The sequence below is a fragment of the Gymnogyps californianus genome, chromosome 8 (genome assembly GCF_018139145.2).
Source record: "Gymnogyps californianus isolate 813 chromosome 8, ASM1813914v2, whole genome shotgun sequence".
Classification (NCBI taxonomy): domain Eukaryota; kingdom Metazoa; phylum Chordata; class Aves; order Accipitriformes; family Cathartidae; genus Gymnogyps; species Gymnogyps californianus.
In genome coordinates this window covers 33,806,786-33,823,761 of record NC_059478.1, presented here as the reverse complement: position 1 = coordinate 33,823,761, position 16,976 = coordinate 33,806,786, and the positions used below count along the sequence as shown (strand labels likewise).

The following is a 16,976-nucleotide window of genomic DNA, read 5'->3' as shown; positions in this document are numbered from 1 at the left end:
ATTTTTATGTTCTTGAAGATTAAATACCCCTTTGTGTTGAAGTGATTGTACTATTTAATTTACCACTAATGTATCATCATTTAATAGTCTGTTTAATACATGCTAAAATGCAAATCACTTTTCTGTTTTATTCACATTTTGTTTCCTGAATAAATTTAGCACAAGGTTCACTGCTGTATATCAATATCTGAGAAATAATTCAGTGTACTCAAAGTGTTGTATTGATTTATTTTACTTGCATATGTGGTCTGACAATGTTTTATTTACAAAAAAGACTGATACTAATTTAAAATATTTTAATTGAAATGTTTATTTAGAAAACCCTATTGAAAAATCCTTTATATTTCTCCTGAGATTGATAGTGTATGGTTTTAGGTCTCCCATGAACTGCTGAGGAGTGTGTTCAATAGAATCTTGAATGCTTGTAGATTTCCATTTTACTAACATATTATAGCAAGCTTGTACATGTGCCAAGATTGCTTTTCTGGGGATCAAGTGTTAATCTGTTTAAACAGCTGAAGACTTACGAATGAAGCGTAAATAACAGGAGATTTTGAAGTAACACTTTAAAAGGCACCTGAATGCCATTTTCAAAAGTAGCATATGTTCTTGCACCCTTAAACTTTTTAGTCCCTTTGACTTTCTGTGAGGTGGAGACTCACGCATCGTTTAGAACTTATGAAAAATTTCCAAAAGTGCTTTCTTTCAGATGTTTTCAATAAATTGTAGACGTCTAAGTAGGTAGCGTGGGAATGAGATTTAGTAATGTCTTTAATTATTGTTTTTTTTCCAGGCTTTAGAGGGCAGTAGAGAGCTTGAAAATATTATTGGTGTCTCGGACTTGTCTTGCGTCTTGAGTGCTGAAGTGCAGAAAACCCAAGTGCTAAGTAAGGAGGATTTTCAATAATATTTATCCCCTTTATAACAATTTAACAATGATCATTCCAAACGTTTCCTAGAGTCATACCCTAGAGTCTGTGTTATAATGGAGTGTTATACCCCAGGACTCTGACGTGTGAGTTCTTTTGGTCAGGACAGATGCACCTTAAATGTCCTTGTGCATCCAACCAGGGACATAAAAGAAAGGCAACCCCAACGGCCCACTCTTCTAACTCACAGTCACAGATGGGGAGGAAAAACTTGCAAGAGCAACACCTTTTCTTATGTAAATAGTTAGATACTTAGTGGGTAGTTAGCTAGTGATTAGGCTAAACGTTTGCACTTTGATTGCATTGCCTTTCTTCTCTTTTTGCAAGGAAGTTGTTTTGTTTGTTTGCCTGTTAGGAGGATTAGGCTGAATATAGGTTTCCAAGCTTTAAAAATTGGCTATTCATGTGTCTTTAAATGATGGACATACCAGATGCTTACTGTGTTGGGATAAGGGCACTTTACAGATGGCACATCTGTAATACTTTTCCAAAGGAACCCAGAAAGCCAAAGATTTTAATTTATGTGTGTCCATTTTTAGGAAACTCTTTATCCTTACTCCAAGTCAGACGTGAATCCTCAGCAGCAAAAAGTGCATTCATACCTCTCTTGCCAACTGCCTCTGCAACTAGAAGAGAAGTATGTGATGAGGAAATATCCTAATGCAAAAAACTTGCATTATGGATAACTGCAGGAAAAAAAAAAGCTATTGGCTTTCAGGGAGAAAAAATAAACATCTCCCTTTCTAGGTCATTCCTTTAAGAGTTAAAAGTGATGAAAGGTAGCTGTAGGCACCCAAGGGGCCCCAGTCTTTATGCCTCGGAACAGTTTGTACATTTGTTTTCACAGTAGCAACACCTTTTCTCTGTACCCACATAACATGTTTGTGGTGCAGGTGTGTGTCTAAGACTGCATTTACCTACCGCTACTTCTCCTCCAAAGCTTGTATATATAACATTGTTCCTGTTTCTTTCCATACAACTTTCCATACCAACCGCTGATAATCTAGTTTCCAGCTGACCAGGGAATATGAATAATAGATGCATACACGTAGTCCCTGTGTCCAGTCTCTGGACAAGCATGCAAAGATGATAAAACAGTTTCTTAACCTGCAGCAAATGTGATATTTTGCCGGTACACATTATTCTACAACCTGTCTGGTTGCTCTGTTTTCTGCAGAGTGTAAAAACACTGGAACTAGCTATAGGAAAGCAAAACCTAGGGTGACCGGGACGGCTACTTTGTTCGCAGTTGGAAACAGGTGGACAGTAAAGCCGCAGGTGCTCGAGAATTTTTCTTACCAAGAGCGCTGTGACTCTTCTAATGCATTAGGTGCATGCGCCCCAGCAGTGGAATTCATCCACCACACAATTCCAGCAGCTACTGTTGTTTAAATTACCATTTCTTTCCTGACTTGTATTCCAATGCTCGTTCGGTTTTCATTTTGCATGTGTATACGCTGTACTAGTTCCCACTGTAATGCATATAACCAGATGCTTTCTTATACAAAATGAAGTTTTCTGAAAATAGTCTGTGTTTACATTACTACCCTACACTGCGGATAGGGCAGTAAGACTGCTCAAATGAGATGTCAGACCTATTGTTGACACTTTGTGTTATGTCCACTCTTTCTGTTAGCTTCTTGTTGCCTTCAAAATGGGAAAGAATCATCTTTTGCCCCCCCATCTCTGAATTAGGAACAAAGCACCATGTCAGCACTAGAAGACAAAAATGGGAACAAAATGTGGTATGAGGCTTGTAAGCACAACTTCTCAAAATTATGTTAATTTTGAGAATTTGTTGTTAATTTTTTTGAGCACAGTTACATAGGTAAGTGTTTTTTCGTCATCACTTGAAGAAAAATCCAAAGGCTTTGAAAGTGAAAACGGTGGCATAGGTATCATTTTCTTTGAAATCTCTGGGGCAACATTTATTGATTTCAGATTTATTTCTTCACTAGTGAGTCAAGCAGAAGAACTGCAGCTGTTGAAAAGAAACCATGGAAAACTTCCTGCCCGAGGTAGGAAACTTTTTGTAAGTCCTGTGTAACAGATGTTTTGATGATTCCTTTTAGTTGACTCCTTCTTAATTCTTTCCACTTGAAATAAGTTGGGTAACTTTTAGTATGTGAAAATGATGATAATCAAATGTGTTTCTTCTGAAAACTTTTGCACTACTCAAATGTAAATTTCATCTTTTGTGCTATTTTCATTGTATTGGGTATTTCTCCATGAAACTGTGCAAGGGAAGAAATCATTAATGGTCTTGCACTTGAGGCATGGTCTAGAAACGATCCTAAAGAGTTTACATACCTTTTATGTATACCAGTTATCCTTGTTCTTCCTCATTCTCCTCCCTCCCCCTGCATTTTCAGTGTATAAGCCAAGTAGCATACAGTCTTTGCAGCAAACCCTTTTTCACCTTATATGTATTGTGAGGTACTTAGCACACTCCAGGGGACTGTGAAATCCTAACTATTAGGTTTCTTCATAACTAGTGCTGTGAAAATATTTGAAGTTGGTGGCGTTTAATATAGTGTGGCCCACATAGCCACTTTAGTGCCTTTGTCTAGCTGGGAAGGTGGCGGGGGATACACACAAGATTTATTTTTTTCTCTCACACCCTGTAAAATCAACAAACATTCACCACCGATATTCTGATATTTCTGTTATCTTCACGCATTCTATCTTAAAATAGAGCAAAACCAGACTCAAAATTGGTGATGGCATCTCTACTGCTCTGTCTGCCAGCTGTCCCAACCAGCAGGACTGCTTCATATCACAAGCAGCCCCTTTGATTTTGGTCGTATCTGCTCTTCCACAGGCCTGAATTCTTTCTGCTGTGGGGAATTCTCTTAAAGGAAAGAAAATTGGTCAAACTTAAGTTTCCTCAGCTCCAGCAGATTACCACAAAATGAAAGGGAGTGACATCACTTTTTAAGGAATTTGGCTCATTTGTGCAATCTGCTATTTCTGATTTACAGCTCCCTACGTCCTTCTGTTCAAATGATCGCAGCCCCTATCTGGCACCGATCATGGTGAACGCCGGGGGCCATGGCAGATTTAAACAGTCATTGCTTCCTTTGTGCGTTGCTTTTTAATGGTCACCAGGATATACATTTATAGTTCCATCTTTGCTCGAGAAACTAGCCCCTAACGCTAAACATATATCCAGTCTTGTTCGATGAGAAATGAGATATTTTGTGAAAGTAGGATGGAAAATTGAATTAGGAGTGTAAGTTGACCAATTTTGATGACGTTTCAATGTCAATTTTGCTGTCTTGAAAACACAGTACTAGGAGAGGCGAAGAAGTATGTGATAAAAGAAGAGCATCTGGAGATGTTTTACTTTGCCTTTTAGTTTTGGATGTGGTTTTTCATAATTATTTTTAATTAGTTATGCTCAAGACTTAAAACTTATGACTGTTCTGTGGCTTGATACAGCTGGAATGTCACATTATCATCACATGGTGAGGCATGAAATTTATTTACTTTACATAAACAACCTCTACTTAAAACAACGTAATACAAAACATTCCTTGCTCAATGGGCAGCATTATGTAGAACACAGTATATCATTTTGTGTGACCGGCATAAAAAATGGCATCATTGTTTGTCCATGACTAGCGTTTACAGTAAACAAAATGTTTTTGAACGGAATGTAAGCAAACTGTAAAGCAACTGCCAAGAGATGAAATCTAGTCAGTATGTTGCCATCCAAAACATGCTTTATGTGTGTTGAGAATAAATGTGTAGGTTGTGATACGCATATTTTAAAGGAAAACTTAATAGGTTCAGAGTTTCAAGGAGTGAAGATAACATTCTAAACAGGAAAGCTACATAAGCTGGTTGTTACAAATTATACTAATAGTTTGCTTCCCAAAAACAAAAACACTGACATAAATCATATCCATGACTCCGTCTGCTGTCCAAGTGAGAAACAAGAAGAGTGTGTTATAGAAGATCAAATACTTGCAGTGTTAAGGAAAACTGTTTTCAGACTGTATCTTGTAATGAAATAAAAAATTCTTTTCTATGTTGTTGTTCATCCTGCCAAGCCCATGGGCAAATATGATCATCACCTCTATTAAGTTTAGTTCTAAACATTCCTAACTTTCATATTGTTTTTAATACAAGTGGCTGAAGTTTGCACTCTTTGCACCAGTAGTGGTGGCTTTCCAAGAGACTAGATCAGGGTTATCTAGATGGGTTTTCATTTAACGCCACTTGAAATTACTAATGAAAGCAAAGCTGGAGAGATTAGGGACCAAGGAATGCTGAGTTCTTACTCCCCAATCCAAGTTTTTGAAGACTCTGTGTATATGGCGAAACATGAAATCCCGTTTCAGAAACACTGCAAAATACAGACGCCTCCTTAATAAGCAGAGTTCCTTCTCCAAACAGAGAAAATGGTAAGAATACGATATTCCACAGTTTATCCCAATTCATGTCAGTTTGAGTTTGCACTTTGTAGCGGGTGTTTGTGTACAAGCAACTAAATAGCTTGGGGCTGGACTGCTGGTGGGTTGCTGTGAGTGCGGGTAAATCAAGTTTACAATATATTTCTACCTCATTCTCAAATAAAGTAGAATAAATTTGTTAACCTTTAGACATAGTTGGGTGTCTGTCTCTCACCTATCCTTCCTCTTCCTCCTCCATTGGGATCTTCTGGGGAAAAGGGGGATACATCAGACTTCAGATGTATATTTTCAGGAACATATCTGTGGATTTTTCTGACTGTAAAAACCCTAACCTAAAAAACACATTTTTTTTCTCAGCCCAACTTTGTATGCACTTGCAGGGAAGAAATGTCATTGTACCTTTTCTGGGAAAAGTAAGTCTCGTGAACTGGCTCAGCAGAAATTTATTAAATGAACTGAATGAATTCACAAGTAAATTTATTCAGAAACTTGAGTTTCTTTCCAGAGTTTCCATTCCTTGAGAGCAAATGGAACAAATATCGTGATTGTCTTTGCTTACAGCAAATACTCACTTTTCAGGGAAGCGATGAGATGGATACAGGGATTGGACCTAGGTATTGGGAAAGGCCTTTTTATCCAACAGATCTGTAGGCCTCTCGTAAGAACTGGTACACGAGCTGACTGTAAGGATGAACCGTATGCTCTAGTTTGTGCAAAGCCCTGCTTCTAGGCATTTGTGATAGAGGCTTTTCTGGGGTTCAGTTCTTCCGTGTTTTTAATCTCTTTGGAAAAAGCTGCTAATGCTGACACAAACAGCAGTTCCTTAGTTCTACCAAGGTCCTTTCAGTTAAATCCTAGGCTTCTTTCTAGCAAAAGTTTGACAAGATCTCTCCAGCAGCCTTTTTGTGGTGTACATCATCTCTAAAAGCAACAAAGATGATGGTGAAGGACTTTTTTTCAAATAGATTATTATTAGATGGAGATTTAGCGCTTTTTTTTGCAAATGATATGCTTACTTCAATTCTTAACACTAAAGGCCAGGTTTGGTGTTTTGCCACACATCAGAAATGTCTGCTCTGAGTTAATGTCCGTACACAGTGTTTGGCAGAGAGATGATGGTCATCGGTACTCTTCACTTAAGTCCTGCATGCAACCAAGATACGACTTGCCCTCTTGGCCTACTCAGACAGGCTGTGAAACTACGAGATTGAATTAAAAATTATTATTCTCTGAAGGTCTGAAAATACGCTCTAAAGCCTGCTGTTCAATTGCATTCAAGTTAGTCAACCTAGCACCAGAAAGCCTGTATGCCCAAGGCTGCGCAGGCCAGAGCTGACGCTTACACAGACTAGATCTGTAATGCAACTGCAGTACGGAGCACGTACGTGCCTTTACCACAGGACAGAGAACCCTTGGGCCAAGATTCTTCTCGTGGCCAGAGGTGGCGGGAAGGGGCTGCAGTCCGGCGGCGCTTTGCAGGATTTCCTCTAGAAGAGCAGTCGCTGGGACTGGCACGACTTAGGGCCTTGAAGTGCAGGTGAATGGCAGAGATTAAAGAGGGAGATGATTGTGCAGAGGCACCGCACGCGTTCCCAACTGGCAGGTGATTCCTTGGAGCTGAAACCGGCCGATGGAAATGAGCGTACCCTTTGAGCGTTATGTTCTATGTCATTGGCGAGACAACTTCAAGAAATCGTAACTTTGTCTATGTGATGCTGGAGGGAATCTGGCCTCGTTCATCTGCTCTTCCCTGTGGAAGATCTGTCTGTATTTCTGCTCATAAGCCTTTTCTGCCATTAGACATGGGGAAAAGTTAATCTCAGTTATGTTTTTAAGTTATACCTCAGTGTGAACACTTGTAAATGGGACCGCATTAAGCAAAACTGAATTAAGGCTACTTCAGCGCTGACCATGTGAGTGTGCGTGTGCACGCACGGACTTAGTGCAACTCACCCGTGTTGTTTACTCGTAAGTTATTTTGAACGTCCCCGTGCAGAGACCCGGAGAAATCGTTCTGCCCTCCTGCATTTACAAGCAAAACTAATTGCGAGATTGCCCCAAAGTGCACCTGGAGGAGGAGTGTGTTGTATTCTGATTTGTATTGTGGGGATGAAAAGCTGTTGTTGCGCAGGCTAAATTTGACTGTACGTCGTCTCTCATGGTGTGCAGGCGGGTCTTTTTTTTTGGTTTGTAACAATGCAAAGTCCTTTACAGTCTAGAAGAGGTAACAAAACCCACTTAGCCTGGTACCCCAAATCTGCAAGGCTAGTGATTTTCCTAGGACCGGTGAGTAACCTTGTCGACTGAAAGAATGCTACCGAAAGGTAAAGGAGCTGGCGGACAGGTTTCTGTTTGACCCCCAAATGCTGCGCTCTTTCCCAGCAGGTTAGGGGTCTGTTGGATGGTACCTGCACCTTAAGAGTGCGTATTTTAAAATACAGCCTGAGGTTTGAGAAGGGTCTGGGTCTGAGGTCACTGACATGATAAGCTTTTTGGATGGAAGGAAGGGGGCAAATTACAAACCTCTCCAATGATTTAACATCCTCTGCTATGTAGATGAAATATTAAGCTATTAACTTTTGTGGCAGATACAGAAATGCACATGAGACATATGACTATGGGCCTCAGACGTATATACATATAGAACTGTCAGCCTGCATTTTATATTTAGGTGTCAGCCACATTTATTCATTAATTTCACACTTGTGTTTATACTCTCTTTTCCTATGTGCCTTTTTACAGATGCAACAGCTATTAATTTTTAATTCTAGTGGATCTAGACTTTAGAGTATTAAGCTTAATGAAAAATTAAAAAGAATTGTAGTTCTTTCAACAGCTACATGTAGCAACTCCTACATGAGAATAAATATTGCTTTCTCCCATGAATATAATTATTTTAAATAAAAAAGAAAGGAAACATTAGTTTGGACTCACTTAGTAGCAATTATATGTTTAAGAGGTGTAAATAACTTGCTATCCAGACATTACAAATATCCAGGTGCTGTGTATGTGCTGATGACAACAAAATTGAAAAGAAAGACTGTAATAATTCTGACTGGTTTTCTCTGCAGAAGATATTGATTATTTGTGTGTGGTGAGAGATTTGGAAAATTCAATTAAAGGAGTTGTGCAAAGGTTTCATAAATTTTCCTTGTACAGCGTGTACACAGACATTGTTGCGTATTAAATCAATGCAGCACTTCACAATATATTTTCTTTGAAACATAAAAATAAATAACATTTAAACAGTTCTGCTTACTACAGAAACAAATTTTATTTTCTGTGAAGCATTTAGTCATGTGCTATCACTGACTCATACACATTTGCCAGCTGTAACAAATTTTATAGACGTTTTCTCCAGAGACATAGCTCATATACTATGAATTTTTAAATGAGCAAATGGTGAAGAAGGGATGTCAGCAATATAAAAATTGATCAGTTAAAAGATAAAAGCATAAGTAAAGAGATTTGTATGGTAGTCTTAATAGGTTTTATTAAATAAAAATACTATAAAAAGACAGTAATGAATAGACTGAAGGTTTTAACTGTGGTTGAGGTGGAGAAAAATTATTCTGGCACATTTAGTAGAAGATTGGTTTTATATCACCTGACAGGTGAACATTTTTTTTTTCTCTCTGCTTTTTAGATCTGTAAATGTTTTAGAGCAGTCAAACTTGGGAAAGAATGGCAGTGGAAGTAGGAGGGGAAAAGAAAGTTGGGAAGATTCTGCCCTTTTAATGCTTTGGTGGGCCGGGGATAGGAGACACCATGGCAAAGGGCAGCAAGGCTTCTACCAGCCCGCCCGCGCAGGGCTGAGGTTTCTGGTGACTCTGCCGCCGCTGCCTTACCCTGCGCAACCCTCAAATGCTGAGCTGACGAGAAGAGAGGACGGGCAGCCTGGTCCGGCACCCAGCTAGGGCTTGGGCCGCAGTCGGCTGCAGCCCAGACGTCTTTCTGGTCGCCTCCGCAGATCCCTGCCTTTCCAGGCTGCCCTGGTCACAACAGATTTTCATACAGAGGTTTTGCTAATGTTCTCTTTGCTTTTATGTAGTTTAACGTACTTAGGAGTCCTGCATATACAAATATCGAGAGAGAAGGGTCGTTGGGTGTTTTTTGGTCTGTTTTGTTGGAGTTTTTTAAGAACAACTCATTATCTTCATCAGCTCAAATATGCACCAAAAAAAAAAAAAAAAAAAGCTTAAACTGCTACAACAAGCATTGTAAGGTTTTGGAGCACATGAGTAGTAAATCGTATTATTCAATTACTCAAATATCTAAATCTTAATGCCATCTGTATAAATATTACTATAAATAAGGCTTTTGTCAGAAGGTCCTATCATGGTGTATGTTTGGAAAGAAACCTGAGTTAATGATGTTTTATATGAATATGGGCAGCTTACACTTTTTAAGACAGCTTCTCAGAGTGAAATGCAGGTCTTGGCACGGTTGCTTTGGCATGTATGGGTTCTTTAAGTACTGCGTAGTCAAAATGCCGCAATCAGTCATTAAAGGATTCACAAAGACTGAATTTGGAAGTTGCATTTAGTACAAATAAACCAACTTGTAATTAAATCTGTCTTTTTTCTGTTACTTGTCCTACAAGACTGGACAGTTTCCTATTTTAAGCAATAGTTAGTGGGGTTCTTTTGATGATAATGTGTGTAAACAACTGGCGTTTATTAGGTATAACGCTGAAAAGTTGTACCTGAGGCAAAGTTGAACTGGATGCCTTTTTTATGGAGTAACCTTCTGAGACCTAGCTCAGGACGGAATTTCTGGCTCGCTCTGGGTCAGCTCCAGGTAACGTCACGGGCACCTCCCGTCAGATCCACAGGCAGCTCTTCTGCGTCACATCGCGTCATACAGGCAGCGTGTGACACCTAAGGGACCCCGGCATGCCAAATGAGGAGAACTGAGGAGAATCTTCCCCACCACCCACCGTGGCTTTGGTGGCTTTGTGGCCTCTCTCCGTCTAGGTTTATACACAGCCCCTTTCCTCACAGGAGGAATCTTTTTAGCTATAAGCCGCTGTAAACATCTGTTTGTTGTTCTCAGCGTGTTTAATATAAAGCGAATAATTCTGAATTCTCTCTTCGCCATTTCGTGGTGGAGGAGGAATCAAAATGCAGTATGAACCGTCAGCAGACGCTAAGGGTACTGAGACCAGAGCTGATCATCTGCTGCGGAAAGCCATTCGGCAGTCTTGGCACGCAGCTGCGCCTGCTTCCAGACCCTTTCCCTCTGTGTTCTCATTCCCCGAGTTCCCTTCTACCCCTGCACACTTTTCCTCTACTTCTTCCAGCCGCCTGCTGAGCCCTTCACCCGGGCCCTGCCCTCCTTGAGCACGGGCTCAGGCGTGCTTGCCTCTCTTTTTGCCATCCCCTCAGAGGACTCGGGACGGTTGTTCCTCTCACGCAGTCCTTGATTGCATTCTGCCGAATCTGCCAATACGGCCCTTATGGATTTTTATTTAGTCTTTATTATTAATAGCAAAAAAGAAGGACCAGCGTCTAATACTGGTAACACATTCTGTTCTGCTTTGTCATCATTGGTAATGATGTAGCATATGTGCATACACTCACAAGTAATTAAGACAATCTCCTGAATTACTGTTGAGACACAGTAACTGTATGAAGTAAAAGGGGTTCTGTTAACCACCGCAGTAACTTAACTCATGTTTGTGCGGGGATTTTCACAAATTCTGTAATAACACCATCATTCAGTTTATCAAAACTGATTTTCCTCCTCCACAGAGTATGTTCAGACTGCCAGTAGCTCCGCGTTCCTGAAGTCGCTCCTTGACTGAGGTGAGTAGCCCCTCGGTCTGCGCTGTGCCTTCTCCAGCTGCCGCATCCAGGTAGTATAATCGTGAGGACCGAGGTACTCCATTTTAAAACATTTGCAGAGGGATCTAGTACGTAGGCCTGCAGTCAAGACTCTAATAGCTTGATGGGAAAACAGTTGTTACTCCGCATGTGGTATGTCTTGTTACTGGTTTGTTAAGCAGAACAACATATTCAATCTGTAGAAACTGTCCCACTCTAAAACATCCGCTGACGGCATTTCTCCTCATCAACGCTGTCAGTTTCTAACTGGATGTTTTTTCAAGAATGGCAATTCAACTGCAGTGCATGTAACGAAAGCAAGAAAATTTGCGTACTTCAGATTATACCTTCTGAAATGCCGCGACCGATGCCCTGGCGTTCACCAAGGAGGCTGCCTGCTGCAGCCCTCCTGTGCTGTTGATGGCAGGGACACTTCAGTGCCTGGGCTCAGGCTTTGCTTTCCTGCAAAGCTCCTCTGTGTGCCCTTCTTCTCTGTGTTAGTAATGCCCAGGTAGTCTCCTCAGCTCGCTCCTGGCAGCCAGAACAACTCAGCCAGCCAAGGGCCTCCAAGCGGTGCTCTTTGCCAAGAGAGGACAGTGGGCTGCAGGGCAGATGGTCCAGTTGAAATTGCAGCAGCAGCAGCAGCAGCGGCAGCAGCGGCAGCAGCGGCAGCAGCGGCAGCAGCGGCAGCCACCCACTTCCAACCACCCGCTTCCCCAGGAGCGCCTCGCCCTCCTGTTCCGTCTCTGCACGTGCACCTCAGACAGGCTGGGCTGGCTGCGCACGCTCACCATGAGCGCGCGGTGTGAACGCAGAAGCTCTGAGAAGAGCAGCCTTAGCAATACTCTGATTCTGCATATGAGCTGAGCCTTAGCAGAGCGCTGAGCTGGGGTTGGAGCAATCCCAGGCGAATACACTGCGTCATGGCCCGTAGGCATTCCAGCAAAAAAGACAGGGAATCGCTGTTACAGCAAATAAACTTCCTAATCAGTAAGATGACACTTCCCTCCTTCATTTTGTTCTGGTGGATTAGTCCCAACTGGGTTTGAGCGGGGGCGGCTCAGCAGTAGTAAGATGGAGTGGGGTTTGATTCCTGTTTGGTTTTGAGTGTCTGGGAATAGAGCACGCAGACAGGAGCGGTACAGAGAAGGGACAGCGTGGAGAACCTGCGCACCCTCAGATTTCAGTTATCACAATTTTGGCCATAAGCATCTAGAGCTGTAATCGAACATGCAAATTCACATAGGTCCTTTGCAAAACTAGTTGTCAACTCCTCTCATTCTGTGAACATTCAATTCAATTCACCACATCAATTTTCTTAGCCTTCCCAGAGCAGAAAGCATAAAACGATATACTAACAGACACCTCCAGACATGTTTTGTGGGTTTTTAAATTCTTCCTCCTTCGGCTACTTGTCTTTGTTCCGGCGTCGTAACGAAAAGCCCAGTTAGCAATGGACCTGTTACCTGTGCATGAGAAAACTGGCTGCTCACATGTTTCATAAAGTCTCGTGAGGCAAAGAAGTCTCTAAAGATGAGAGTATCTGCAGAGGATATCAATTCCCTGTATAGGGTGAGAACACCTCTCCTTTGGAAAGTTATTCTAATTCTTGTAACTGAGTAATATGGAAAAGTAGATCCACAGGTTTTACAAGGTGTGTAACTGAGTGCAGGGCTGAGCGCAGACACATGCATTTTGCTTCTCAGTGAAGGTTAAATTTTATTTTGTAATCACAAGGAACTGAGCAGCAAAAAAAAAAAACAACAACTTTAAAACCCTGCTTGTCCACAAGCTAATGTTACCCTAATACTTAGCTGCTTATGCCAGAGACTCTTTCTACTCCTTACTCCTTCCAAACCAGCACCAAAGGCAGAGCAAGCGAGGGATGGAAACCAGTGCGGGAGAGCAGAGGAGCACCCTGTTTAGCAGCTCATTTTCTCCGCTCAGCATAATTTCTGAGTCCTACAGAATGCAGAGAGAGACCGTTCTATGGTACAATAACCAGTTTCAGTCTTACACTGGTTTATTAGCTTGAAGGAAACTCATGCTGACAACTACAAGGCTTCACTTCAAAGTTAGCTCAGAGAGCGCTCATGTCTCTACTATTAGTTTACGTCCATGGATAGTATTGGCTAGTCAGGGAATATTGGTTTTGCACCTTATGTCCAAAAAAAGACACATTCACTTTTTCTGGTTCTCTCTACCCCTTCCCAAGTGTGACCAACGCTGTAAAGCCCTTTGCTTTCTTATTGTTTAAAAAAAAATAGCTGTGATTGATAGCTAAATGATCTTTTAGCAATTATTTCTCAGCTTTTTCTACAGCTAAAAAGTACAGCGTTTCCTTAAAACATCTTAAAACATTACTGCAGTTCAAGGGAGACCATCTGTTGCCCTGCGTTGCCTTAGGATGTGTGTGTGTGTGTGCGCGTGTATTTTTTAGGCAGTGAGGCTAGCCCTGGACGTAGGACAGACATCTGATTCTGAGCAGATCACATGAACGACGATGCTGTTGTCTAATTGCTATTTATTTTAGTCATTCCTTATCTCCACACAGGCATTATGTGAAAAATGCATTCCACAGCAACCCAAAGTTCTACATCTGCTTGACTGTACTTAAAAGGAGAGAAGAAATGAGTGTAAACCTATCTCCCCAGCAAATACCAGTTCGGGATTGCTCATTGCGCTAGGCAGGTGCACATCTAGATAAAATTTCTGGCATCTGTTTAAACTTAACAATGTGCACAACCAGATAATCTCAATGTAAATAATACATCATGGTTGGCTTATGCAAGCGTGTGTACAAAATGCTGATTTAGGTTTGCTGCTGCGTGGAAAATAAAACTACATTTTCCGTGTGTTCTTACTGCAAATAGAGAATTATGCTGCCTTGTTTTTTAAAAAAAACCACCCAAGCCCCCCCCCCCAGCCCGACAGTGACCCTTCCTCCAAGAACTGGGGGAGAGAAAACCCTGCTAAAAGCTGAACTCTGGCTCCCAGGCCCCCGTGGGAAGCGGTTCCTTCCTGCCGGGGGGGGGCGGGGGGGGGGCGTGCGCACGCTCTTTTCATCAATTCATCATCCCCCCCCTAAAGCTAGCAAAACGTGATTTAAATTAATGCATCAAGTTTTGCAACAGCCTGCCTAAAAATTTACCTCTTCTGCTAATGACGATTGGGCTCAAAAGGCAGAGGAAGCTCTGTCGGGCAAGGAAGTACGCCCAGTGCTGGACATGTTTCAGCTGTTTACAAACGCCAATTTCCCTGTCGGTGCCTGCCGCAGTTGGGGACATACCTGTCATCTACAAAGACGTTTCCTCTAAACTCAGCCCAAGCCACGCTATATAAAGGTATCATCGGCATCAGGCCCACAGTGTTAAAACACACGGCTCTAATAACATTTGCTTTTTAGGTTAACGTTTTAGTTTAGTCTTGGTATTTAATGATATATGGGGAGAGTTGTTATAAAACAGTTTCTTCTCTTTTTCATTATCCTCAAAACCACCTCTCCAACCTAGTGCATACCCTGCGTCTCAAATCATTGAGTAAGGTGCAGCCTCTCTCATCTTGAAAGAGTACAGTAGAATGATTCAATTTTTTTTTTTTCCAGAAAGCCCAACCTACACACACACCGTTGACTGTCCTTTCTCCCACTGCAAAGTACTGGTACTCAAACAGATAAACGGCTTTTTACAGCTAAAATTCTGAGACCCAAAATGATAAATGTGCTCCGGTTTGTGGTTAAACACGTACGCACTCAAGCTTCGGGAGGTTTTAATGAATAAAAATGTTTTTTGCACTGTGCAGTCTGACTGGAAAAAAAAAAGTTAGTAATTGTTTGAAGGGAATTGTGCCAGTTTTACCTTCTACACCATTCTCATTTCAGCTTTCTACGCTGTTGGTTTTTTGTTGTATCCGCAAGATACACCAGCTGATTGCTTCGTGTGATAACAGAAGGTTAGCCTGAACCAGCAATAGTTTATATAACCTGATTGTAACCTCTGTAGCTGGAAATGAAATAATTATTGATCTGACGAGAGTCTGTAAATGAACTGCATGCCAGTCTAAATCAAGCTGTTCTGTGTAGCCTTACAAGAACAAAATAAAACTTTTACAGAAAATAACAGCAGTGATGATGGACAACAACAAGTTACAGCCATAACTTATACCGTGGCAATTATTAAATATCATGAAATTCGGTATTTAATCATTTTTTAGGGGAATACAAAGTTATATACTCAGATTCTGCTGCAAATACTCCTCATACATGCCTTGGCTATTTAAGCAGTTACTGTTTCTTTGACCTCTTGCTGTACTCGGCTTTTGCCTTTCAGAAACAGCTGGGTCTGTTAAGAACCATTTCCAGTTCCACACAAGGTGGATCGTATGACTCTCACTTTATCACCCCTGGAGGCCATCTCAAGGACAAAGAAAAGAGATACACTCAAAACTAATGTTTTTGTATGGGGGGGAAGGATTGCACCAGGATCTCGTGAGGAACACAAGAGACCAGGCTCATTGGAACCTGAAGTCCTTCTGCTTCCTCCCATCTTCATTTGCTGTTTCACATGTTACTGCATTGGAAGTAGACGTCCTTCAGGCTGCCAGAACATTTGGCAGTCTTTCACCTGGCCGTGCTTGGGGGGAATGCTGGGGTTTTTAGCTTTCGCAGCCTCTGGAGACAAAGATTCCTATTTATGCGTCCTGATACACATCAATGCCACTCAGCCTACACTTCTGAAAAGAAAGGCCGAGCTGTGGGCAGAGCTCTTGCATGCTGTGATTAGTCACACCCTCAGAAAAATTCTAAATACTTGTGAAAATATTTAAGTTTTGTTGCTTTATAGTGAACTGTTACAGCGTAGGTAAATTGCTAAAGTAGTCACCCCCAATAACGTTACAATTACTACTCAAGAGCATCTTTTTTACTTTGTCTTAGCTGCCATGGGTATAATGTTGGCTGCGGTTACTTTTTCCACAACAAATAAAGCTGGAAAAACTGAATAAATACACTCCGCTTGTAGACGCTTCATTTACAGTATTCATAACTGACACAGTTGGAAGTCCCCAGAACAGCTGATTCACACACTCACAGCCGATGCTGCGGAGACAGCCCCAGAACGCGCTAATGTCAATGACAGGCTGGTATGTGACAGAGCCCAGTGAGGTCAGGGGAGAAGCCTTTAAACAAGGATGGGTTTGCTTTTTTTATATATATATATATATATATATGTACATACATACATATATATAGTGTCAGAGCAGAATGAAGAAAAAGGATAGACTGACTCCTAATTAAACTATACTACCATGAATTGCTTTACGATTTATTTTCTTACTACATGCTTTGTTACGTATATGATCATTCAATCAATTTGTATTCTCTGAACTATTGGCATTGGAGGCCGCACTGTGCAGAGGGAGAAATTGTAGAGTTTAGTTCAGTTTACATCTGCAAATTGCTGTGCAATAAGGGGTGGGTTTTATTGTGGGGGTTTTTTTTTTGGTTTGGTTTTTTTTTTTCCTGAAGAGCCTAGTACCTGCTTTCAAACTGCACTGCAGGACCTCAGCTTTTATTTCAGTAGAACCAAGATCTTTTGGCTTTTCAGTCCTGTTAGAAACGGTCGTTGAGAGTCATGAGACTACATTAGCGTTAAAACCAAATCATAGCTGCTGACCTACGGCGAAGGAAGAAATGTACTCCAACCCGCTGCATACGCAAGAACCTTCCCCTTTCCAAACATCACAGCCTCTACCTCCTGCGCCCAGCGCTAACTGTGGTGCGTCTCTCCGCCTTACGCTATTCTTCA

General features: G+C 41.4%; 1 protein-coding gene across 2 annotated transcripts in view; it reads left to right on the top strand.

Moving 5' to 3' along the window:
* The window catches only part of ITGB3BP (integrin subunit beta 3 binding protein), a 34,978-nt gene extending 20,927 nt beyond the window's left edge, over positions 1-14,051 (top strand). For both annotated transcript variants that reach the window (XM_050901138.1, XM_050901136.1), the window contains exons 6-9: positions 794-887; positions 2,888-2,947; positions 11,101-11,154; positions 13,727-14,051. In XM_050901138.1, coding sequence (XP_050757095.1) covers positions 794-887; positions 2,888-2,947; positions 11,101-11,153 — 207 coding nt within the window. In that variant the 3' untranslated portion in view covers position 11,154; positions 13,727-14,051. The remainder of the gene's footprint in view (positions 1-793; positions 888-2,887; positions 2,948-11,100; positions 11,155-13,726) is intronic.
* Positions 14,052-16,976: the final 2,925 nt, after the last annotated feature.